This window comes from Hoplias malabaricus, chromosome 5 (genome assembly GCF_029633855.1).
Source record: "Hoplias malabaricus isolate fHopMal1 chromosome 5, fHopMal1.hap1, whole genome shotgun sequence".
Lineage (NCBI taxonomy): Eukaryota > Metazoa > Chordata > Actinopteri > Characiformes > Erythrinidae > Hoplias > Hoplias malabaricus.
Window position 1 is genome coordinate 3,274,285 of NC_089804.1, and position 20,776 is coordinate 3,295,060.

Consider the following 20,776-nt stretch of genomic DNA (forward strand, 5'->3'; position numbering starts at 1 on the left):
AATATGGACCTTAGCGTATTCAGAGACAGAGGGAGAGAGACATAACATGGCCCTGGAGGAAGGGACAGAGAGAGAGAGAGAGACAGAAGGACCCAGATTTACAACTTTACTTAACCCTGAGGTGGTGTCAGATGTGTGCACTGCATCTGTATCGAGGGGAAACTGGGAACCATAGCACCACCATAAACCCCGCCCTCATTATAAGAGCTTGTGACATCATCAGCTAATTATATTTAGTCAGTAATAGACTCAGGGTTTGTGTTGTAATGTGAGATACTGGCACGAACCTTGAGTATATTATATAATAAAAACAGGACAGAAAACATTGGTTTATCAACTTTCCATGAGGTAAAATAGTTGCAATCCATCACAAGTTCCTCTTAGCCCTCTTCTGATCTAGTTCCATTCAGGATTTTTTAATATTGGTCCCTCTCCACCCCTAGTGTTTGCACCAGAGCTACAGATAAATGGACAGAGTCAGGACAGAGTCATAGTTAATCCACTGTTTACACTGGGGTCAGATCAGAGTGAAGAGTGATACACATGTGGTAAGTTCAAATTGAGTGTTTTGGAGTGTGGCTCCAGAGTTGTCCTGATGAACTCATAAGATTAGTAATAAGATTAGTGAAAAAAGCACCTCGACTTGCACTGACCACAGCCCCAGAAAACACACACAGTGTGTCCGAATAGGTTCGCTGTGCATTAACTCTTTAGCCTCTGAACTCTTTCTGGAGCTTCTTTATCTCAACACACCCACAGATGCCATCAGGCTTCGTGCTGAAGAATGCGTTAATCTTGGTTCCAGAACCCGTTTATGTTGGTGGAAATGCGGCAATCCGTTTAAAATCAGATCTGTGAATGGGAACCGACCCAGATCCACACTGTAGGATCAGAAATGACTGTGGTATAATACGTGTCACAGCACTTTTTAACTTTTACAGTGTCCTTATCAACAGGTATTACAATATATCAGTGGGCTTGATTTTGTGATGTCACAAATTGTCATGTCAACAACCGGCATTATTCAAGCTCAGAAGGGAGTGCTGTTCTTATGAAGATAAGGACAGCTGTGCTATTCTTGCACACTAGACTGCTGTTTTGTGTAGGTCTACGTTAGTGTGTGATAGTGCTAATGGCTAACAGGATACACCAGTAAAGCAGAGTGTTACCTGTCAAGTTAAAAGTCCCAGTGCTGTTCTACTCTAGTGCAGTCTTATAAGCAGCATGTAAACAGGGCTTTAGCAATAACTGTAATACTGTGTAACAAATGTTAAGAAAATTTGTCTAAAAAAAAAAAAAAAAAAAAAAAAAAAGTTGCAACTTTTCCCAACTGTTGGCATCTGAACAGCCGAGTCTCAGTCTTCTTTATAAAATGAAAACCTAGTCACAAAATCAAATGAAGCTTTGGCATTTTGGCTGCATTTGGGAATTCAACCAAATGAAACAGGGAGAGCCCATTTAGCTGAGGCAATCTGTGCCAGAAAGGTCACTGAAATGGGGAAATGCATCAAATTTGAGATCTCATCTAGCTACCTGTCACCCAGCTCTCGAAGCCCAACTGGCTCCACCAGCCTCAAGTCATGGAGCAGGCTCAAAACGGACAATCCAGGCAGGTTCCAGTCAGCAATTAGGAGTATAGCACCTGAATCAGGATAGATGAAGTAATTTGGGGCAGTAATATCATATAAATGGCAGAGTTGAGGCCCGTTAAATCACAGCACTGTGAAAGCCCTACATGTAAAGTATGTGATTTTTATCTTAGGCAAATAAAAAAATCAAAGCTGTTTTTTTCAAAGCACTTGAAATTTTATTTTGAGGAGATACAAGATTCAAACATCACATTACAGAAACAGCCAGCGTTGCCGTCTCACAGGACGCCACAGCACTGCTTCAGTAGCCACTTCTTTAACATTATCATTCACAAAGTCTCACGGTGAGCAGAACTGAAGAGCGGAGGAGGACGCCGTATGAAGGCAGATGCTGCCCGTCCACTGATGTCCATGGAGACGTCCAGACTGCGGTGGGATAACAGTAACAAGCATTAGTTACAGTACTGGACTCTTACAGCTATGCTCACGGGTATTCAGACCAGAGCCGTGAACCTTCACTGCAGCTTTGACTTTGACCATTGGCCGTAGACCTCCACTGACCTCACTATCCATTAATGCACTACATCCACGGGCAAGGACCGACCGGATTTATGCTAATTCCTTTGGCTTTTGAGCAGACGCTGACACACTGACCCTTAGGGTGAGGGCAGCTTTCAACCACCCAATCACAGTCATCAATCACACATACACATATTTACATTTATATTTACAGCACTGGGCACATGCTCAAATCCAGAGTGACCGAGTTACAGACAAAGGTAAGTTACTGTAGGCACAGGGTGGTGAGGTTACCCGGGTGGGGCACTGAACCCTGGTCAGCAGTGTTACCTACTACACTACACCCACTAGGCAATGTACCATACACCGCATACACGGATACACCGTAACCGTGGCAACACTACCTCAGCTTTTCGGGACCATTTTGGTAGAACAAGCTTCCACCAGTGTTTAAATCGCTATTCACACCGGATACTGTTCTTATACCTGGAATTTCTGCCTGGTTACAAACTCTGTAAAGGCCTGTGAGTTTGGAGTTCCAAGCTTCGGTCAAGGTCTGCTGAGCTCAGGTCTGAAGCTCCTGAAACTGTTCGTGGCTATAAGGCGCTTTCAAACGAAACTAAAACAATGGCACACATTTGTTTGGCGCCCACAACAAAGGGCAAAAGAAAAGCAATGCAAAGAAGCAAATAACATGAAGCCATGATACAAAAAAAACCCCAAAACAAATGAGAATGATAGAAAGGAAGGAAGAGATGGACATGGCCAGACGACTAATGGAAGAACGCATCTAGGCACAGGAGTGTGTCCGGCCGCCGGATCACCACAAATTTCACGTCCGTCTTTGCAGCGGCGCCGATTAAAACACCAGCAGATATACAGTAATGGATTTAAAGGGTTTGTCTCAGGGAAGGACAGTCGATACAAGGCTCAGGTTCGTCCTCCAGATGACCGCTCCTCTTGACCAGCTTTACAAAACAAACGCTATATACAGACATGGAAGAGGGGGAGACATGTGGGAGCTGGAAAAGATGAGGCCTTTCGAAAGGGTCAGAAGTGGAGGTGAGTCATTCTGTCCATCCAGGAGGTCACATGATGACCGTTTCCGTGTAAAGACTGAAATTGTGGAAGGGGTTAAAGGGCTGCTTGGCTTTGTGGGGGCGGGGCAGGGGTCCAGAGGGTGTGGCAATCTTAGCAGGGGGGGTGTGGCTTGCCCATCTGGATGGAGGCCTCTGATTGGCTGGCCGAGCGGGACGAGAGAAGCTCCGTTGTGGAGTGTCTGGAGATGATTCGCTGACCTGGAAAAGCAAGAGAGAGTTTGGGGTTATTTCAAACTTTTTGTTCATTATTATTATTATCATCCTAAGAAAGGTATGAATACACCTGTGTGTGTGTGTGACCTCTCTGACCTGTTGGGTGCTCCTCTGATTGGCCGTATACTGCTGTTCCACCTTTGTCATGTCCTGCAACTGTCCCTTACTAGACTCGTGTCCTTTGCCCAGGATCCTCTCCACCATCCTGTAATCGGACTGGAGGTCCAACACATGGGACCCCCATGGCCCTTGCTGGACTTTCCTAGTCAGCCCTGTGTCCACTCTGTGAGATGCCCTTGTGTTGTGGCTGTGATCAGAGCCTCTGTGATCCCTGTTCTGGACCTGGACGTTCACTCTGAGTGAACCTTTGGGACCTGAGGCTCGAGGTTCTGTGCTGAGCTCAGTGGACACATTAGCTTCTTGAAGAGCCTTGTGACCAGAAGCATGGACATGTAAGTGTCCAGAAGGTTTGCTGACGCCAAACTTGCGCTGGCAGACTGGTGTACTTGGGGCTTTCGTTGGCTCGATCACCATGGTCACCATTCCATCCAGGACCAGGGTCTTGCCCTCGTTCTCTTGCAGCATGGCGCCAAACTTGCGCAACACAGAGGGGCTTTCACCACACTTCCTGTCCACCAAGGGGCACCTGCGCTCCGGCTGCGGCTCCGAGAAGTGAGCGGGCCGAGCGAGGCCAAGGCTCTGAGGACTGTCCCTATGTTTGAGCTGAGACCTTGCAGATGATCTATCGGGCGATGGCTCTTTGGAGCAGATTGGGTCTTTCCAGCTGACGTGGCGGACCTGAATGTCTTCGGAAGGCGATCCTCTGTTCTTACGGTTCTCCATGTCCTCACACACTCCGGTCCTGTGGAAGAGACACAGGAACAGTTCACCAATTAGGAATGGGAGCATGTGTGAGTACCGTTCAGTCAATGTGGTCTTATGTTCCGACCTCCGGAGGTGACCACTCTTAGACTCAGGTGTTAGCATATGCTAATAGGTGATAATAGGCTTTTGACTTAAGGAGAAGGAGATAGTGGAAGCCCATTTAAATGCAAATCGGAAGTGTATGAGCACTGTGGTTTGGGAGTCTCACTGGGGAAAAACATTCAGTACCAACCTGCCATTCACCTGCCACTGTTTACCACCGTCCTGATAACTGTAAACACCTGGAGTCCCCCTGGAGCTCTAGGCGAGAGACAAACAGAGACACCAGAGACAGAGAGAGACAGTTACTGGAACAGACTTTGAAGAATCTTAGTGAGTGATGTCATCTTAAAAAATGCAGTCAGTATTTTTCTATAAACTGCAGCTCACAAAAGATTTATAATAGTTTATGCTTCAGAGTGGAGGTTGTTTTATCTTAAGGGACTGCAATAAAAGGAGGAATGGTTTCCTGTCTTACTGTGAGCCATTAAAAAAAAAAAAAAAAGAGGAGTGTTACAGTCTTATTGTGAGCCAATAAAAAAAAAAAAAAGAGGGGACATTCCTGTGAGCCAATACAAAAGAGAGGGTTGTCCCTCTCTTATTTTGAAGGGGTGTGTCTGTTACTCACTGTGTTACTTCCTGTGTTTTGAGGTCCTGGGTTATCCAGGACCTGCCGGTTATCAGGTCCCTGCCCCAGGTATCCGTTGAGGATGTCCAAGGTCATGTCTTGGCTCCCGTTGACCTGAGAGGGGACACCATCTCTGTGATGACAAATGGCTTTGGCAGAAATGGTGTGTCCCACTGAGGGCTCGTTTACCGCCCCAGAAACTGGATGGACGTCCCTCCTGTTGCCATGGCAGCCTTTTCCAGTGCTGACGGGCAATAAGGTAATGTCCAGGCTTGGGCTGGAGTTGGAGCCGACCTCTGAGGCTCCCCTCCGAGCTTCCACCTCCTTATATATCTGCAACATGAATATGATGGACAGCACACGGGTCAGGCATCCACACACGGGCAGATGGTAGACATGTGACAGCGCCCAACACGTCTCAAAAGCCCCTGCGATTACAGGATTCTCCCTACTGTGGTCCTTTTGGTTGTTGTGGTTTGAAGGGACCGCACAAATGCCCGGTTCCTCTAATCCTCTAACAGGAATGCTAACTGCTGTCTCGGCTGCTAACTCTCCTCTCCTAATGAGAGTGAGGGTCTTGTTGAAAACTGCAGCCAATAGGGACCAAAGTGTCCCACATCAAAACAACCCCAGCGTCCCCAGCGCGAGGTCAGTTAGAAGGTGCCCAATGCTGCACTGTGGGTCCAAGGCTAGTCCATTCCAGGGTGATTATGTTCTTACCAAGTGTGTGCCATTCCCCATTATTAGGTTCATTAGTGTCCGGTTTCTCTCTGTGTGTGTGTGTGTGTGTACCCTGCAAAGCTGCCCACTAGAAGTTTAATAAGCTTGTTAACATCTGTTATGACTGTGTGTGTGTCTCAATTTGGGGGAAACTATTTTTATCCACATAAACACACACACACACAGAGCCAAGCACGGGGATAACAGCGTGTGCTGCCAGCTTCAGCAGGGGGTCAAAACTCATTCAGCCAATCAGAACTCTACCCCGACGACAACAACAAAAACAACAAGTATGAAGCCAGCGTACTGGCCGCTTCTGGCTGTGTGTGTGTATAAATATAAAGACCGGCCTCTGTGCTGTGTGTGGTGATGTTGTTGATTTACTAATTTACTAATTCTGCTGTTTGTATTGCTCTGTATTGATGGTGTTTACACATTAACGATGCTTGTTATTGTTTCTTTAGTTTGATCTCAGTGTTTCTTGTTATTGCCATTGTGGGTTGATTGGCTTACTTTTGATGTTTTATTGTGTGTGTTTCAGTTGCTTGGTGGATGATTCCTTTGGTGTTTGTGTTGTCCTTTTGTGGTAGTGATGTTGGCTGCTGCTGGTTGGTGCTTGTGGGATAGTTAGCTGGTGTTAGTTGTGTTTGTGGAATTGTTAACTGTTGTTTGTGGGTTGTTAGCTGAAGTTAACTGATGTTTGTTAGGTGTAGTGTGGTGTTAGTTGGTGTTGGCTATTGTTTGTTATGTCTTTATCTGGTGTAAGTTAGTGTTTGTGTGTCTTACCTCCTCTATCTTTCTCTGCATGTCTTGAAGCTGCTCCTCCCATTCCTGCATCTCAGAGTCAAAAGAGTCCAGTAGTTCGACCCGCTCGCTCGCCCACCCACACCCGGCCCGGTCCAGCCCACGGTGGAGCTCCAAAGCCGCCATCGCACTCTCTCTTCACGGAAATACAAACCAAAAGAACCAGCAGAGTCTCAGCAGGGTCCCCTCTGAGAGAGAGATTGGGATGGAGGAAAGTTAAAGGTTGTGGTTGTGATTTCACAGCACATGAATGTTTGGACACTCCTAATTAGTCAACCTCCTCTAAGGACAGTTCCTCAGCTGTGTTTTATTGGATTAAAATTTTATAAACTCTGCACTCCAGAGACTCCCATCAATCCCACAGTCTCTGGTTCAAATCTTAACCAGAACAGTGTTTATTCCCAGGCGTATCCTCAAGGACTCTTCCCTGTGTCCTGCAGGCCAAGGTTTCCATCATGTAACCTGGAAAAGCCTGCCCTTTAAACCTGAGCCTAACTGGCCATTTCCCATCTTTCACGCTACAGCCAGGCATCTGAGTTGTCAGCATGCACCTCTCGCTGCTTGGGATTGGTTCGCTTGTCTGGTCCAAAACAGTTAATATGGAATTCCCAGAATTTCCTTCAACTGGAAGTGAGGAGGTCAAGGTTGTCTAAAAGTCCAGAACCTTTGGCCTGCTTGGACAAGTGTGGAAGAGTAGGATAGTCCCATCTGCTTCCAGAGGGCATTCAGAGTGGTATTCCGATTATGTGCAAATGATTAATGGCTGTACATGATCCATCCTTGGTGGATTTTTTTCCACCATTAGGAAACTGGATACCTCATGGCTCTGGGAGCCTCGAAAGTGCCCGAACGTACCTCCGTGTGATGTAAGAATTGAGAGATATTTATAATTCTGTAACCATGCGATACGTCGTGGAGTGCTCACGCTGGGGTACAACAGAAACCAGGCGAGAGGTGGCCTGCATTACAGAGAACTAATAAACAGCTGGAATGAAAGGAACTCAAAGTGTTTACAAGCTCCCAGTTTTGATAATCTGTAAACTGTGAACTTGCTGGACCCTCAATTTTGTCTTGCAGAAATCTGACCTATGCCTGTCAAGTGGGTAACGGCAAATCACAGTTCAGAACTAGAACACGTCTAGATCTCTTAGCAGTCAGCAGAACATGTCTTTGTGGATGGTGTGGACTGTTTGACCACTCGAATGTTCTCTTATTCACCATCTCATGAAACAAACTACAGAAACTACAAACTATAAGAAACATGCACTACAGAACAGGTCAAAACTACAGAGATCGTCAACATGCTCAATAATCTCAGCATTCCCAGCATCTCTATAAGACATCTTTCTCCTTACCCAGAGATTGAGTGTAGCTGGCCTTTCCTAGGTGAAAAAAAAATCCCAGCTACTTGAAGTGATTTAGTCCCTTAGTAAGAAAATGCTCTTCAAGCTTCCAACTCAGTCAAGAGCTCCCAGCACTCTATCCGCGGGTAGAAAACTCCCCTCCAGCTCCCCTCTGCTGTGACGTAAAGAGTCCCATGGATTGGATTTTAAAGCTGCCCCACATCCGGCCCCTTGCCCCCTGGGCTGAGTGCCTCTCTCTCTCTCTTCAGGGTAAACAAGCCCCTGGCTGTGGGACTTTATAATGCCTCCTGCTATTTTCACCGCGGCGTCACTCAGCCTGGTGTCCAGTGTCATAATGTCAGATTGATTCTGCCATTTGCCATCTCCATGTGAGCCACTGTCGTCACCGGCCTCTCAGGGTTATAATTACTACAAGACAAGAGGGAAAGTGTTTACAAGGCTGTTTTGGCTGAGGCTTATTTTAGCGCCGCCCTGTTGCTGCTCTTCTTTTGGGGCTTGTGGGCAGATTCTGAGTCTTGTGATTCGCAGGCCAGCTGCTGATCCGGTCCACTGTCTAATGTTTTCTTTTCTTTTTCTAGGTGCCAGTGGACAGAATTAGCCGCCTGTCGGCGGATTTCAGCCTGCCGCTTCACGCTTGATTTACGTTAAATTTATTGTGACACTCTTCTGTTGCACAACAGCCGCCGAGAGTCACTTCACCTCTGGCCGAATCGAACCAATGACCCAAATTACACAGCCTACAGGACACTACACTGGACCATGGTTCAACCACAGGAGCTCATCAAAGCAAATATTTAAGTTTCCCAGTGGTTTTGACTGTATTTACTGTTAAAAGCCATTGCTTTCTACAGGGAATATAATTTAATTGGGGTTCAAATGTATTTTAATAGTTTAGTTTAGTTGCACACATTCCCAGAGAGAGCTGAGACCCAAAGTAATTTATTCTTTACGAGATGCTTATGTAAAACTATTGCTGGGGAAGGAAATTTTATTGGACCCAAGTTACAACGCTCTTATTGGAGGATCGATATGAGACTCCATACACATAGCAGTGACGCAATTGGTCCACAAAGACGTCAGAGCAGAGACTCAGTTGCTGAGGAATAGTGGCCTTTCCCAGGTCTTCCCCAGACTAAAAACAGTCAGATCAGAAGCAGGAGGAGAGGGATTGGCTGCAGGCCGGATTTGAGCCTCTGTATTATCTCCAATCCCTCTTGTTTGAAGCAGCTATTTTCATTTTTAGCTGCCGAGCAACCGTACACATAAAAATACCCCTGCCTCTGCATAGATGTATTACCTTTCACTATTGAATGCAGCGAGTCGCTAATGGCATCATGAAGTACACACACAGGAATACGGCCAAATAGCCCACAGGTCATTATCATCATGGTAAACAAAAACAAACCCACCACTTTCCTCCACAGACATTACAAAAAAAGCACATTAATCCAGACAAGGGGTCGGAGACCGCAATAAAGAACACATTTCAAGGCTATGGTGCCCCCCGCAGATATCTGCAAGTGTGAGCAAAACAGGCAGTGGAATATAAAACTTAACCCCAGCTTTCATCCAACATATCTGCCTCAAAACAAGGTGTGCCAAAATTCCTGACAGTCCTAGATATTCCTAATTATGTTCCTGTCCCTATTTTCATTTTCCAGGAACAATTAGAAACACTCAAAGTGGAATACAGGACAAATATCTAATTAGTTAATGACAAAGAATGTAAAGTGATGCACCAGTTTTTGAAGTATGGGTGATATCTTTTTCTGCTGCTTCACAGCGTCCAGTTGCTCTGATAAACAGTGTCTTCGATACTCCATTTCAGGTGTAAGTATTAAGCTGATATCTGATTGAGACTAATGGTGTAGACACACTGGGAAGGTCTTGCATTCACCATGATCAACACCATGTGATGTCTGAGCTCTAAACATGTTCAGAAACACACTGCATGGTGTGTAGATGGCGTGTTGTGTTTGTAGCAGTGATGCTCGTACTCACCTGCAGAGAACTGGGAGCCACCTGTGGTTGTGGCCATAGTCCTTAGAGAACAGGAGCAGGAATTCTGGGAAGTGTAGTAATGAACACTGAGGAGTCAGTAATGATGTGGTCCTTTGTAGTTGCAGGTGAAAAATGTGGGTAATGTAGTCTCCAATGGATATGTATTAATCCATTTATGGAAAAGTCCTGTTGTTTAAAGTATGGTAAGCATGCAACATCATCTTCATGGAAGTTCACTTGAGTAGCTGTGGTCCTCCACAGCCAGAAAAGAAAGCCCAGGTACTGGATGGTGTAATTTCCAGTGGCAGCCGTAAGTGTCAGCTCTGGGGAATGTAGTTCTTTATGAGTTACAGAGTACTTTCTGGGTAGTGTAGTCCTGGGTATGCTCGAGGGAGAGGGAGCAGTGAGCCTCCTGAAATTCTGCAACCATGGCAACGCACATAACATCAACAAACAAACAAAAAGTAAATAAAAGGTGGAGGAATGGGAAAAGTGCTGAGGGTGAAGAGGTTACAGGACAAAAAAAAGGGTGAAAAGGAAAACGAGTTTAAACATGGTGGCATAAGAAAGCGAGGAGAAGAGAACCAGGATGAGGATGAGTAAAATGATGGGCTGGACCATCTGGGTGGATAAACGACAGGATTAAAAAACGAGCATGGAGAGAGAGGATCGGGGAGAAAGAGAGAGAGAGAGTCAGTGAGGACGAAGTTCTTTAAGAAGGATTTCACATGGACAATAGAAGGCAAACCTAACGGGAGCATAGCCCTGATGACCATCAATGAGGCTAATCAATAGAGATTTTCCCACACAGCAAGGATAACCAGGCTAACAGTTAACTGTAGAGGATTAGGATCATGCTGGATGACCAAGGAACATATCGTTGCTGCCCAAAAAAACACGTATCTCCAAAATAGTACCTTTACAGCAGGAAAAAAAAAAAGAAGAATAACCATCTGGACGTCCAATGAAAGACAATGTAAAAATGTGTTCAAATGATGTAGTACATTAACATCCACAAAACTGGAGATACATGTATTTCTTTGGACTGTGACATTTGTGTTTGGACAATGGTCCTCGTCATCCAGTATGACCACTGCTGGGCGACCAGTTAAAATTAGCACCAGATTAGCAGGGAATTCACACTGTGGTGTGATCTTGTATTTTAAGCTGCACTTGACTCAGCTCTGAGGTCGAAATATCACAGAATTACATCTTTTTTGACCTTGAGCCACAAAGTTGAGCTTAAAAACACTGATCTTCACCATAAAAACCAGCACTGTTAGCAGCAAACCAGTCAGCGAACATATCTGTGGATTTATCTTCACACAACTTGATTATAGATGTTGTTAAAGCCTGGACTTGAGTCAGCCAAACTCTTTCAGTGTAACTCTCAGTGAGAGTTAGCAAGCATGTTTCCACACAGTATCCTGTTTGAGTGAAGTGTTCCTTCAGGCTAAAGTTTAAAAAAAAATAAAAAATAAAAAGGATTTCCTTCACTGTTTTCCATAGAAGAAAAAAGGTTGATCACAGACCTCATCTCGCCGAACACAAAGTTTTGTAGTAAATCACAGAAAAACGCTGCCTGAATTTAGTACGTAGCATTTTTGTTGCTTTTTAGATAAAAATACATTCTAATTTTGGCTCTGGGAGGAACACACACAAACACACTTTCACAAACATGCAGTTACACATCTTACACAGGTACAAGCACAAACACACACATTTTCGCTGTCAGGACTAAACTTCATATTCTCCGGAATGAAAGAATTTTGGTACAGAAAGAGGCCATTTGAGCAAAATTGAAAAATAACGAGTCACTGTTTCAATGTTAACTGCAAAGCCGTTCAAAATGGGTGCTGCAACAAAAACACACCCCAAAAAAAACAAATGAAAAGGCAATCTGCAAAGATATCTCACTTCAAAGATACTGAATGTTTCAAGTAGCTTCAACACTGAAATAAAGTTCGTAGAGGGTCTGATAAAGTGATGGAAGGATGGAAAATGTAACATTACTGAAGGTAAGAAGCATCTACATTTTTTGGTCATGTTAATAGCCAGAAGGAAAGAGTTTTGTCTGGACAGCGATGATAAAGAAAAGGGCTCGACCAATATGAGAAACTGCTCTCCAACACTGATTTTAAGAAGCCGATGTTGATTTCGCAACTGAAGTCACTACTGTTCAGTTCAGCACCTTTCTACACTGCTGTAACTGTAAATTGTCAAATACAATGGTCATAAACATAGCAACAATCCTGAACACAACACAGTAGGCTATTATTAAATCACCTTTAACAAAATAAACGCACGTTTTACTCAAGTAAATAAAATCAAAATCTGACACTGAACATCTCATTAAATAAGTAAATAAACAAACAAAGCGCACACACACACACACACACTTTTTTTTTTTTTATACAATATAAGCAGCGATTAGCACCTGATGGCCTCTAATGCCAGGGGATAATATTTGGAGCATGTGCTTACATTCAGGCGCTTAAGTGTTTATTTTAAAAATGCAGCAGCACGTTTTAAAGCACATTCATTTATCTTAAGTATCAAACTGGTATTGAATGATATTCTATAGCATTCAATATCATTATCAGAAAATAAGAAAATGTGAAGTGAGATCATGTTGTCTGTGTCATGGGGGAAGCACAGGACTGCTTGTGCTACGAGAAATCCAGCCCCCCTGGACCATGAAGGACTCGGAAACTCTGAAACTATGGCTCCTGTTTCGCAATACCAAGATCACCAAGAATGGACTTGGGTTCTCTAGAAGAATGTTCTTGAGACGTCACCACTCGAGTAAATTTGTGATGCTGCAGTGAATGATGGGACTGGGAACAGAGGCTTCCTCGCTATTTTGGGAGGATTGAGCCCAATATCCAAGAACTTTAACACTGGGAATTGGAAAGTACCTTCGGCAGTGGACAATGACCAAGCAAGAACACAAGAACGTAAGAACGCGTATTGAGAAACAGCCTATACCTCGCCTGACAAGGCAAAACTCCAACCTGGAGAAAGAGTGCAGCCTTGCCCTTAAGCGAGGGAATGCCACACACCCTGCGGAAACTGAAGGTTCATTCCTGAGAGACCAAAGTAAACTCAACAGAATTAGGTTTGCTCAGTTGGTAGAGCATCTGTCCAAAATGCAGAACAGAACCGGTTTGCATACCACCTCTGGCAAGGCTTCTCAGGATTGCGTATTCAGGTTTGAAGGGTGCAAGGCACTCCCTTGCTTAAGTGCAAGGCTGCCCTTTTCTGGTAGGGTGGAGTTTCCCCTCAACAGGTGTTCCCACATTTCCAGTTTCCGAATTTCAGCAGTCGAAGAAGCTGGGTTTCTGACAGCAGAAGCAGACCAGTGGTCCCTACCTGTGACAGTATGTAAATACAATATTCAAAAGTTCTCCCCCAATGCTACTGCAACTTTATTAGGAAAAATAAAGCCACAGAAGTTCCAAATCTGCCAACAGGTGTATATCAGTCGAGCCATAATCTACAGCTCTGAGCAAAAGTCAGAGACCGTCCTTGGTTTATTTCCAGTCAAAACAGCCATTACATACAAGTTCTTTCTGGTTCAGAACTACAGAGAATGTGGAAGCCATAACAGCCGTGCAAGACCTGGTGTCTTCACCCAGAGCTTTCATCTTTTTATCTCTCACTGATCCATCCTTCTGCCCACTGAGAGAAGAACAGCGCAACATTACAGGTCTGAAAGGACGTGGAGCTGGACAGAAGAACCCCGCTCTGAAAATGCAAATAGCCACAAAAGAAGGATTAAAGTAGACGCTGGTGTTTCTTGGAACAATGGACGGACCGCCCCAGAGCCCAGGCCTCGGGGTTGGGATTACGTTGCAGGAAGTGCAACCAACTTCTACGACCCTGCAGATAGGGGGCGATCATGTTTAAAACATCAACACTGACACATCCAGGTCACTAGGTGTCAATATAAGCTTTGTTACGTGATGGAGAACCACTGGAGGAATTTGCAGACTATGATGACCATTTTGACTGGAAATGATCGGAACCTGACGTGTGCTCAGCGCTTTGTAAACACAGAAGCTCTCTCACTCTCAGGCTGGACTCACAGACAGAGGCTCCTCGGAGCGGGTCTCCTCCGGTTTGGTCAGCTCCAGACGTTCCATGAAGCTTTGCAGCTCCTTCCTGAAGGCCTTCATCTGAGCGTTGATGCGGAAGAGCAGCTCCCGCTCCCGCACTCGTCCTGCATCTTGTCCTTCGTCCCTGCGTCCCCACGTGTCTCCATTGGCCCTCGCCTCGGACATGATGGCACCAGTGTCGGCGATGAGGCGCTCGATGGTGCGTCCCAGCCGCTCAGCCTCGACACGGATGTCTGTCATCTGCTGCCTTTCACGTAGGGAGCGAGGGACGAGGCGACCTGGGTCAGAGGAAAAGAGAGAGGAACCGCGAGGAGCGCTGTTGCGCACCTCGTCCGAGTCGCTTTCGCCACCAACAGGACCCTCTCGCTTTCGGTGAGGAGGGAGCCTTGAGGACGATGACTCGTCATCGCTGCCTCTTCGTCCTGCTCTCTCTCTATCCTTTTCTGCTCCTCCTGCTCCAGCTCCCTCGCTCTCAGCATCACTGTCCAGTGGAGCAGTGGTCAGGTCATGCCGCTGCATGCTGGACACCACCACACGGTTCTCGTACTGAAGCTGCAACACTTTGCCGCTTAGCTCATTGATCTGTAGACGTGCCGCTTTCAGCTCCTCCTGCAGCGCCTCCACCTTCCCGGCCTCTGCTGAACCTGCAACACGGAAGGACCATTTGCGTCCAATAAACCACATGGAAACACAATGAATAAAACAAAACATTTAAGAAAAAACTCAGCCCTACCCTCAGCTGTGGAAGCCCCACCCCCAGAGGTGGAGCTCCCTCCCCCATGTCTCCACCCCTCTTTGAATCGGAGTTTGTTGAGTTCTCCCGTGACTCTGTGGTTCTGCTCCTCCATGTCAGCCAGGTTCCTGCGGAGAAGCTCTGCCTCATCCTCCACCAGCTGCAGCTGCTGCCTGAGCTCCGAGAGCTCCTCCCCCTGCTCCCTGGCCCCGCCCCTCGCCGCCCCGGTCATGCCCTCTGGTGATGACTCTCCCCCCCTCAGGTTGTCTAACTCGGCCCGGAGGCCTCGGTTCTCCACTTCCAGCTCCACAATCTTGCGGCCCAGGATGTTGGCCTCCTCCTCCACCAGTCGGAGGCGCAGCTTCAGCTCGGACTCCCGGGTGGTGGGTGGACCCCCGGCCTCACCTTTTGGGTGGGGGCTGTCCAGGTCGCCGTAAAATGAGCGGTACTTCTGCAGCTCCTGCTCCAGGCGGTCCTTCTCCTTGTCAATCTTTGCCATCTTCTTCCTCAGAAGCGTCGCCTCCTCATTGACAAAGGTCAGCTGGCACTTGAGGTCGTCAATGTCGGTGTCCTCCTGAGGATGAAGACAGAGGAGGCCATCGGATCGGTCAGACAGCACAAAGAAACTGACCACTGAACTACAGGGGCAGGCAGACAATGACTGTTTCGCAATATCAAGAACACCAAGTATGGACTTGTTTCCCTAGAAGTTCTTTTTGGAAAGTCATGAACTGATGCATCTGCATTATTCTTGGAGGAGAACCACATCCAGGTACATTCTTGGAATTTGTGTTCTTGAGTATCGGGACATAACTCGTGGAAGATAATGTCAAACAAGCACATGAGAACCTATGAACACTTGGAAATACATACTGAGAAACAGTCATTCTGTGCAGAGCTTTTTAACATCTTGACACTAAAGATAATTATACGCTGACACCTTGTGGCTTGTCTGTATCAGAGTCTTTGTACTAAACCTACTTTAAACATGGCGCCTCTGTTGCCTCTTTCACACTTGAACCACAGAGAATTTCTGGCGTCACTCTGACTCTGGCATAATTGGGTCTGGAGATGCATGTTCACATACGGAGGAGCGGCGCCTGTGCAGTGCGTGCAGGAGAAAGTCTACATTTCCTGCGCCGTTCTCACATGCGCTGACTCTGACTTTTACCAGGGCGTAAGGAGAATAAAGACCAGGTCACTTTCACACATACAGCTCCTCCAGGAAAACTCTGGAACATTTCTGGATTTGTAAAAGGGGCATAAGACCTGTTCTGTGGAGCACATACTGGTTCGTACAGTTTGACCATTTGTCTCACTTAATAAGAAACAATGTGAAAATAATGAATTAATTTTAATAGTGAAACTGCATCCTGTTTTAAAAGTCTGTGGCGAGTTCATAGTCATGTTTTTTACTATAGTAATGAAAATTGAGCACTTCTATTATTACTATTACTACTACTCACCTCACTGGGGGTCTGGGTGGGCTTCCGTTCGCCTTTCTGAGCGTCCTTACTGCCCCTCCTCTTCTGTACGCACATACACAGGTCGGAAACAAACAAACAAACAAACAAATCACACACACAGTTTTATTTCAAAGTGAAATACTCAAAGGAGAGTTTGACGAGATGTCTAGAGAGATTTTGAGACATGGAGCGAGTGATGATAAAGGGAAAGGATGAGTGGGACGTGGAAAGAGAGAGAAAGAGGTATGGGAGAATAAAAGGCAAGATAAAGAGCGACAATAAAAAGAAATGGTGCATAAAACATGTTGAAAGTGAAAGAGGAGAGATAAACAGAGACGAGAGATAGAGAGACAGATGGCGAGCGACGATAACGAGAGTGATTGATGTCAAGAGAGAAAGTGTGTGTGTGTGTGTGTGTGTTGTTAGCACCTCTTTGTTTTTGTCCAGTTCGTTCTGCAGAGCTTGTTTGGTGGTCTCCACTTCAATCAGTTTCTCTCTCAGTCTCTCGTTCTCGTCCTCCGTCTTCGTTCGTTTCTCCTCCACCTTCTCCAGCTCGTGATGGAGTCTCACAGACACGTCCTTCGCAACCTGAAACACACACAACAATGATGACCAATTCTCTCTCTGTCCCCCCACCCCACCACCTCACCTTCAAGTCCTGCTCAAGGCTCCTGATGAGCTCCTCGTCCACCTCTCCGCTCTGCGTGTACCTCAGGCGTCTGCGCTCCGCTTTGCGGAGCCTGTACTGGAGGATGCGGCAGTTCTTGTTCGCCCGCTCCAGCTCCCTCCTCAGATCCTCCAGCTGACACGTGTCCTCCTCGAAGAACGTGTCCCGCATCTCCTCCATCTCCACCCGCATCTCCTCGATCTCCGTCTGCAACAAACCAGCACAAACACTCCACAATCCCAAACAAGCGGTGCAGCTCCTACTCCTCCGGGAACGTTTACTCTAGAGCAGTGGTTCTCCAACTGAAGCAGCAAGAGGTGGTACGCCACATGACCTCAGAAAAATTTACTACTTAATCGAGGAATTTATTAATAACTGAAAATCTAGATTGTAAATTAAATCAAATTTTCATAATTCAGTCAAGACAACATCGTAGTTCATTACGTCTCTATGGGAAGGGGAATGTGTTCCCACCATAATTTTCCAGGGAGGGAACAGGATCCCCCAGTGTTTTGAGAACTCCACGTAAAGAAACCCACGGTTTCAGCTGCTTACTGAACATAAGCTTATGCCAGAGACAGACGTGAGCAGTTTGGACTTTATTACGAAAAGGGCAGAGCGTAAATGAGAAAAACAAGTCGACACCAAGCCTGAGAAATGCTCCGTAGCCCAGAAAACTAAATCCAGAGGCAGAAACAGAGAGTAACAAAGTGAAAACTGTGTGCAGGTGACAACACATTAGAAGAAAACACTCTGCTGAAGAAAAACAATATGGCCGATCTTCACATCAAGATCAGTGTTTAACACAGCTCCTCCTTCACCTAGATTGGAACGTCATGGAACAAATAAAAAGGTGGAACAAGGGAAAATACAAACGCCTCCAACAAATATTCCAGACGGTTTTGTATTTGTTACTTTCCTGGCACTGCATGTAAACTACACTCTGTCTCAAACAGCGCCCTACTCCCTAAATAGTGCAGATTAGAAAACTAATACTACTACTCTACTTCACTATGTACTAATGCAGTGTAAAGGAAGCTTTATGAGATTCAGCCCTAGTGGTTTGGAGGTGACACTGCAGACACAAGGCCGTACTGCAAGGTACCCGCGCTGGCTCCGGAGTCGACTCTGCACTGAATCAACGTTGAAGCATAAATCTGCCTTTAATGAGGTCCGCTACACAGTTACACTGCCCCCAGCCTGACACTGGTGGGCTCATGGTGAGCTCAGACTCATGGGCAGCTGCTCCAGAGTCCACACATCTACAGCATGTGTGCGCACAACAGGTGTGTGCCCCTGGGTCAGTGATCCAACAACAGTATCTCATATCACTGATGTATATGTGAAGGTTCAGTGCCATCAAATCCTCACAGCAACGTTCTAGCACCTAGTTTAAAGAAGATTAGTGACTGTTACTGCAGCAAAAAGAAGAATGAAATTTATATTGATGCAGATGTTGCTGATGCTGTTCCAGATGTTGCACAGGGCACAGTACATTAAGTTCCTGGCTGGAACCCTCCATTCCACCTTAAATGATGCAGCATTTGGGTTTAGATTACATACATAAGTTGTGTTTAAGGTGGAATTACGTCAGTTAGGCACCGTTTAAAATGGAACTGAATATAGAGGCGTCAGAGAAGATGATAAACAAACAAACAAACAAACAAAACCTGTTGCTTCATTTAAGGTGGAACGGAATATTGAGGGCCCAGAATCTAACTGCTGGTGGACAGGAAAACCTGGACACCATGATGTAAATTCTGCCGGATTTAAGATGGAATGCGTAATGGAGGCAGCAGAATGTCATTGCTGTATCATTTAAGGTGGAACGAAAAATGTGTAACTGCTGTATGATTGCTGAGGAAAATGGGAGTACCCAGAATTTAAATGCTCCACTATTTAAGGTGGAATTTAATTGCTGCATTAATTAAGATATACAAAAATTACCGAGACTCCAGAAAATAACTTATATTCAAGTTAAGGTGCAGTTTAAGGTGGAACGGAAATATGAGGCAGCACAATACAACTATTTAATTTAAGGTGGACTTCATTTAAGGTGATTTATTAAATGCGGGTGGAAGCAGGCGTCGTAAATATCAGTGACCAATGATGCAGAGTTTAAGGTGGAATGTAAAATTGAGATGGAATTTAATCGAAATGCATCATTTGAGGTGGATGGAATAACTCAGGTGAGGTTCCCCGCATATCCACCGTTGTTTATCTCATGTACATCTGAAAAAGCCCCCAACCTTGAGCTCTTCATTTTCCTGCTGCAGTTTGTGGAAGTCCCGCTGCATCAGCGCTTCAGCCTCCTCCTCCTGCCGGCTCTCAGGGCGCGGGGCCTCGGCCGCGTCCTCCTCCATCTCCGCGCCAGGCTCCGGTTCTCCACAGGAATCGGTGAGGGCTGCTCCCTTCTCCTCCTTTTCTCCTGCTTTCCTTTTTATCCCTCTCTCTTTAAGGATGACAGACAGAAGCCTGCCTCTCCAGCGGCGGTGTCCGAATCGAGAAAGAATCGATTCTTTTGGATGGTTTGTTTTCAGGAGGTATTTTGAACCGATTCTTTGATTCTTTGATTCGAATACTGTACGGGTTTCTTTCTGTGGGAGATAGAGAGAAAGGGGTGGGATAAAGAATAAAGACATAAATAAAGAGTAAAGAGAGAATAAAACAGGAAAAATAGGAGTAAAGTGAGAAAGGGAGAGAGACAAGGGATAAATAAAAGAGAAAAGGAAAGAGAAAAAGAGAGAGATTATTCTTGAATTGTCTAAGACCCAAGTCTGTGTTTGAAATCTTCACTCTGCATTTCTCTGACTGGCCGCAAAGTGGCGCCACGTGTCTGTGCAGGACATCACAGCAGCTTTGGTCAGACGAGAGACATCCGCTTTAAAAAATAAAGAAATAAAGAACTCTAAAGTTTTCAGCGGCTAAAATGTAATAATCCTAATAAAGCTCCAGCTGCGTGTGTTTGATCTGCACCAGATAGATTCGGCCTTAAAGAATTAATGATTTAATTAATTAAGTATTAATTAAATGCAGCAGCGCCCCATAGTGGAAGACACAGCTGTGCAGATTTATCAAGGTCTTTCACACAAAATTCATTCATTTACTCATCAATTTTCTGGTCATGGTGGGTCCTGAGCTCACCCAGAATCAAGAACAGGGCATCACACACTCACCCAGTCACTCACACACTCACACACACACCTGTGGACAGTGTCACACACTCACCCAGTCACTCACACACTCACCCAGTCACTCACACACTCACACACACACCTGTGGACAGTGTCACACACTCACCCAGTCACTCACACACTCACACCTGTGGACAGTGTCACACAGTCACCCAGTCACTCACACACTCACCCAGTCACTCACACACTCACACCTGTGGACAGTGTCACACAGTCACCCAGTCACTCACACACTCACCCAGTCACTCACACACTCACACCTGTGGACAGTGTCACACAGTCACCCAGTCACTCACATCTGTGGACAGTGTCACACAGTCACCCAGTCACTCACACACTCACCCAGTCACTCACACCGGTGGACAGTGTCACACAGTCACCCAGTCACTCACACACTCACCCAGTCACTCACATCTGTGGACAGTGTCACACACTCACCCAGTCACTCACACACTCACACACACACCTGTGGACAGTGTCACACACTCACCCAGTCACTCACACACTCACACCTGTGGACAGTGTCACACACTCACCCAGTCACTCACATCTGTGGACAGTGTCACACAGTCACCCAGTCACTCACACACTCACCCAGTCACCCAGTCACTCACACATACACACCTGTGAACAGTTTCTGTGAGGGAGCAGCAGGTCAAATGGGGTTTGGGGGAGTGAAGGAACAGCACTATCCTCTCCTTTAGCAAGACACCTAACCCCTAACTGCTTTTTGAAC

At 45.9% G+C, this 20,776-nt stretch overlaps 1 protein-coding gene across 1 annotated transcript; it reads right to left on the reverse strand.

Moving 5' to 3' along the window:
- Positions 1–1,801: 1,801 nt before the first annotated feature.
- mtcl3b (MTCL family member 3b) lies at positions 1,802–19,319 on the reverse strand. The gene is made up of 10 exons (XM_066671392.1): positions 19,096–19,319; positions 16,829–17,053; positions 16,609–16,767; positions 16,180–16,242; positions 14,714–15,287; positions 13,951–14,624; positions 4,974–5,306; positions 4,539–4,606; positions 3,518–4,283; positions 1,802–3,406 (listed from the first exon to the last, which is right to left on the reverse strand). Exons 1-10 carry the CDS (start codon positions 19,207–19,209, stop codon positions 3,197–3,199), a joined length of 3,186 nt encoding a protein of 1,061 aa, XP_066527489.1. The 5' UTR covers positions 19,210–19,319; the 3' UTR covers positions 1,802–3,196.
- Between the last annotated feature and the right edge of the window lie 1,457 nt (positions 19,320–20,776).

Coding starts and splice junctions, on each gene's coding strand:
- mtcl3b (XM_066671392.1), bottom strand. CDS start 19,209: ATGGAGGAGGACGCGGCCGAGGCCCCGCGCCCTGAGAGCCGGCAGGAG. Junction 16,768..16,828: donor GCCTTGAGCAGGACTTGAAG/GTGAGGTGGTGG, acceptor TGTGTGTTTCAG/GTTGCGAAGGACGTGTCTGT. Junction 4,284..4,538: donor CAGTGGCAGGTGAATGGCAG/GTTGGTACTGAA, acceptor TCTCTTCCACAG/GACCGGAGTGTGTGAGGACA.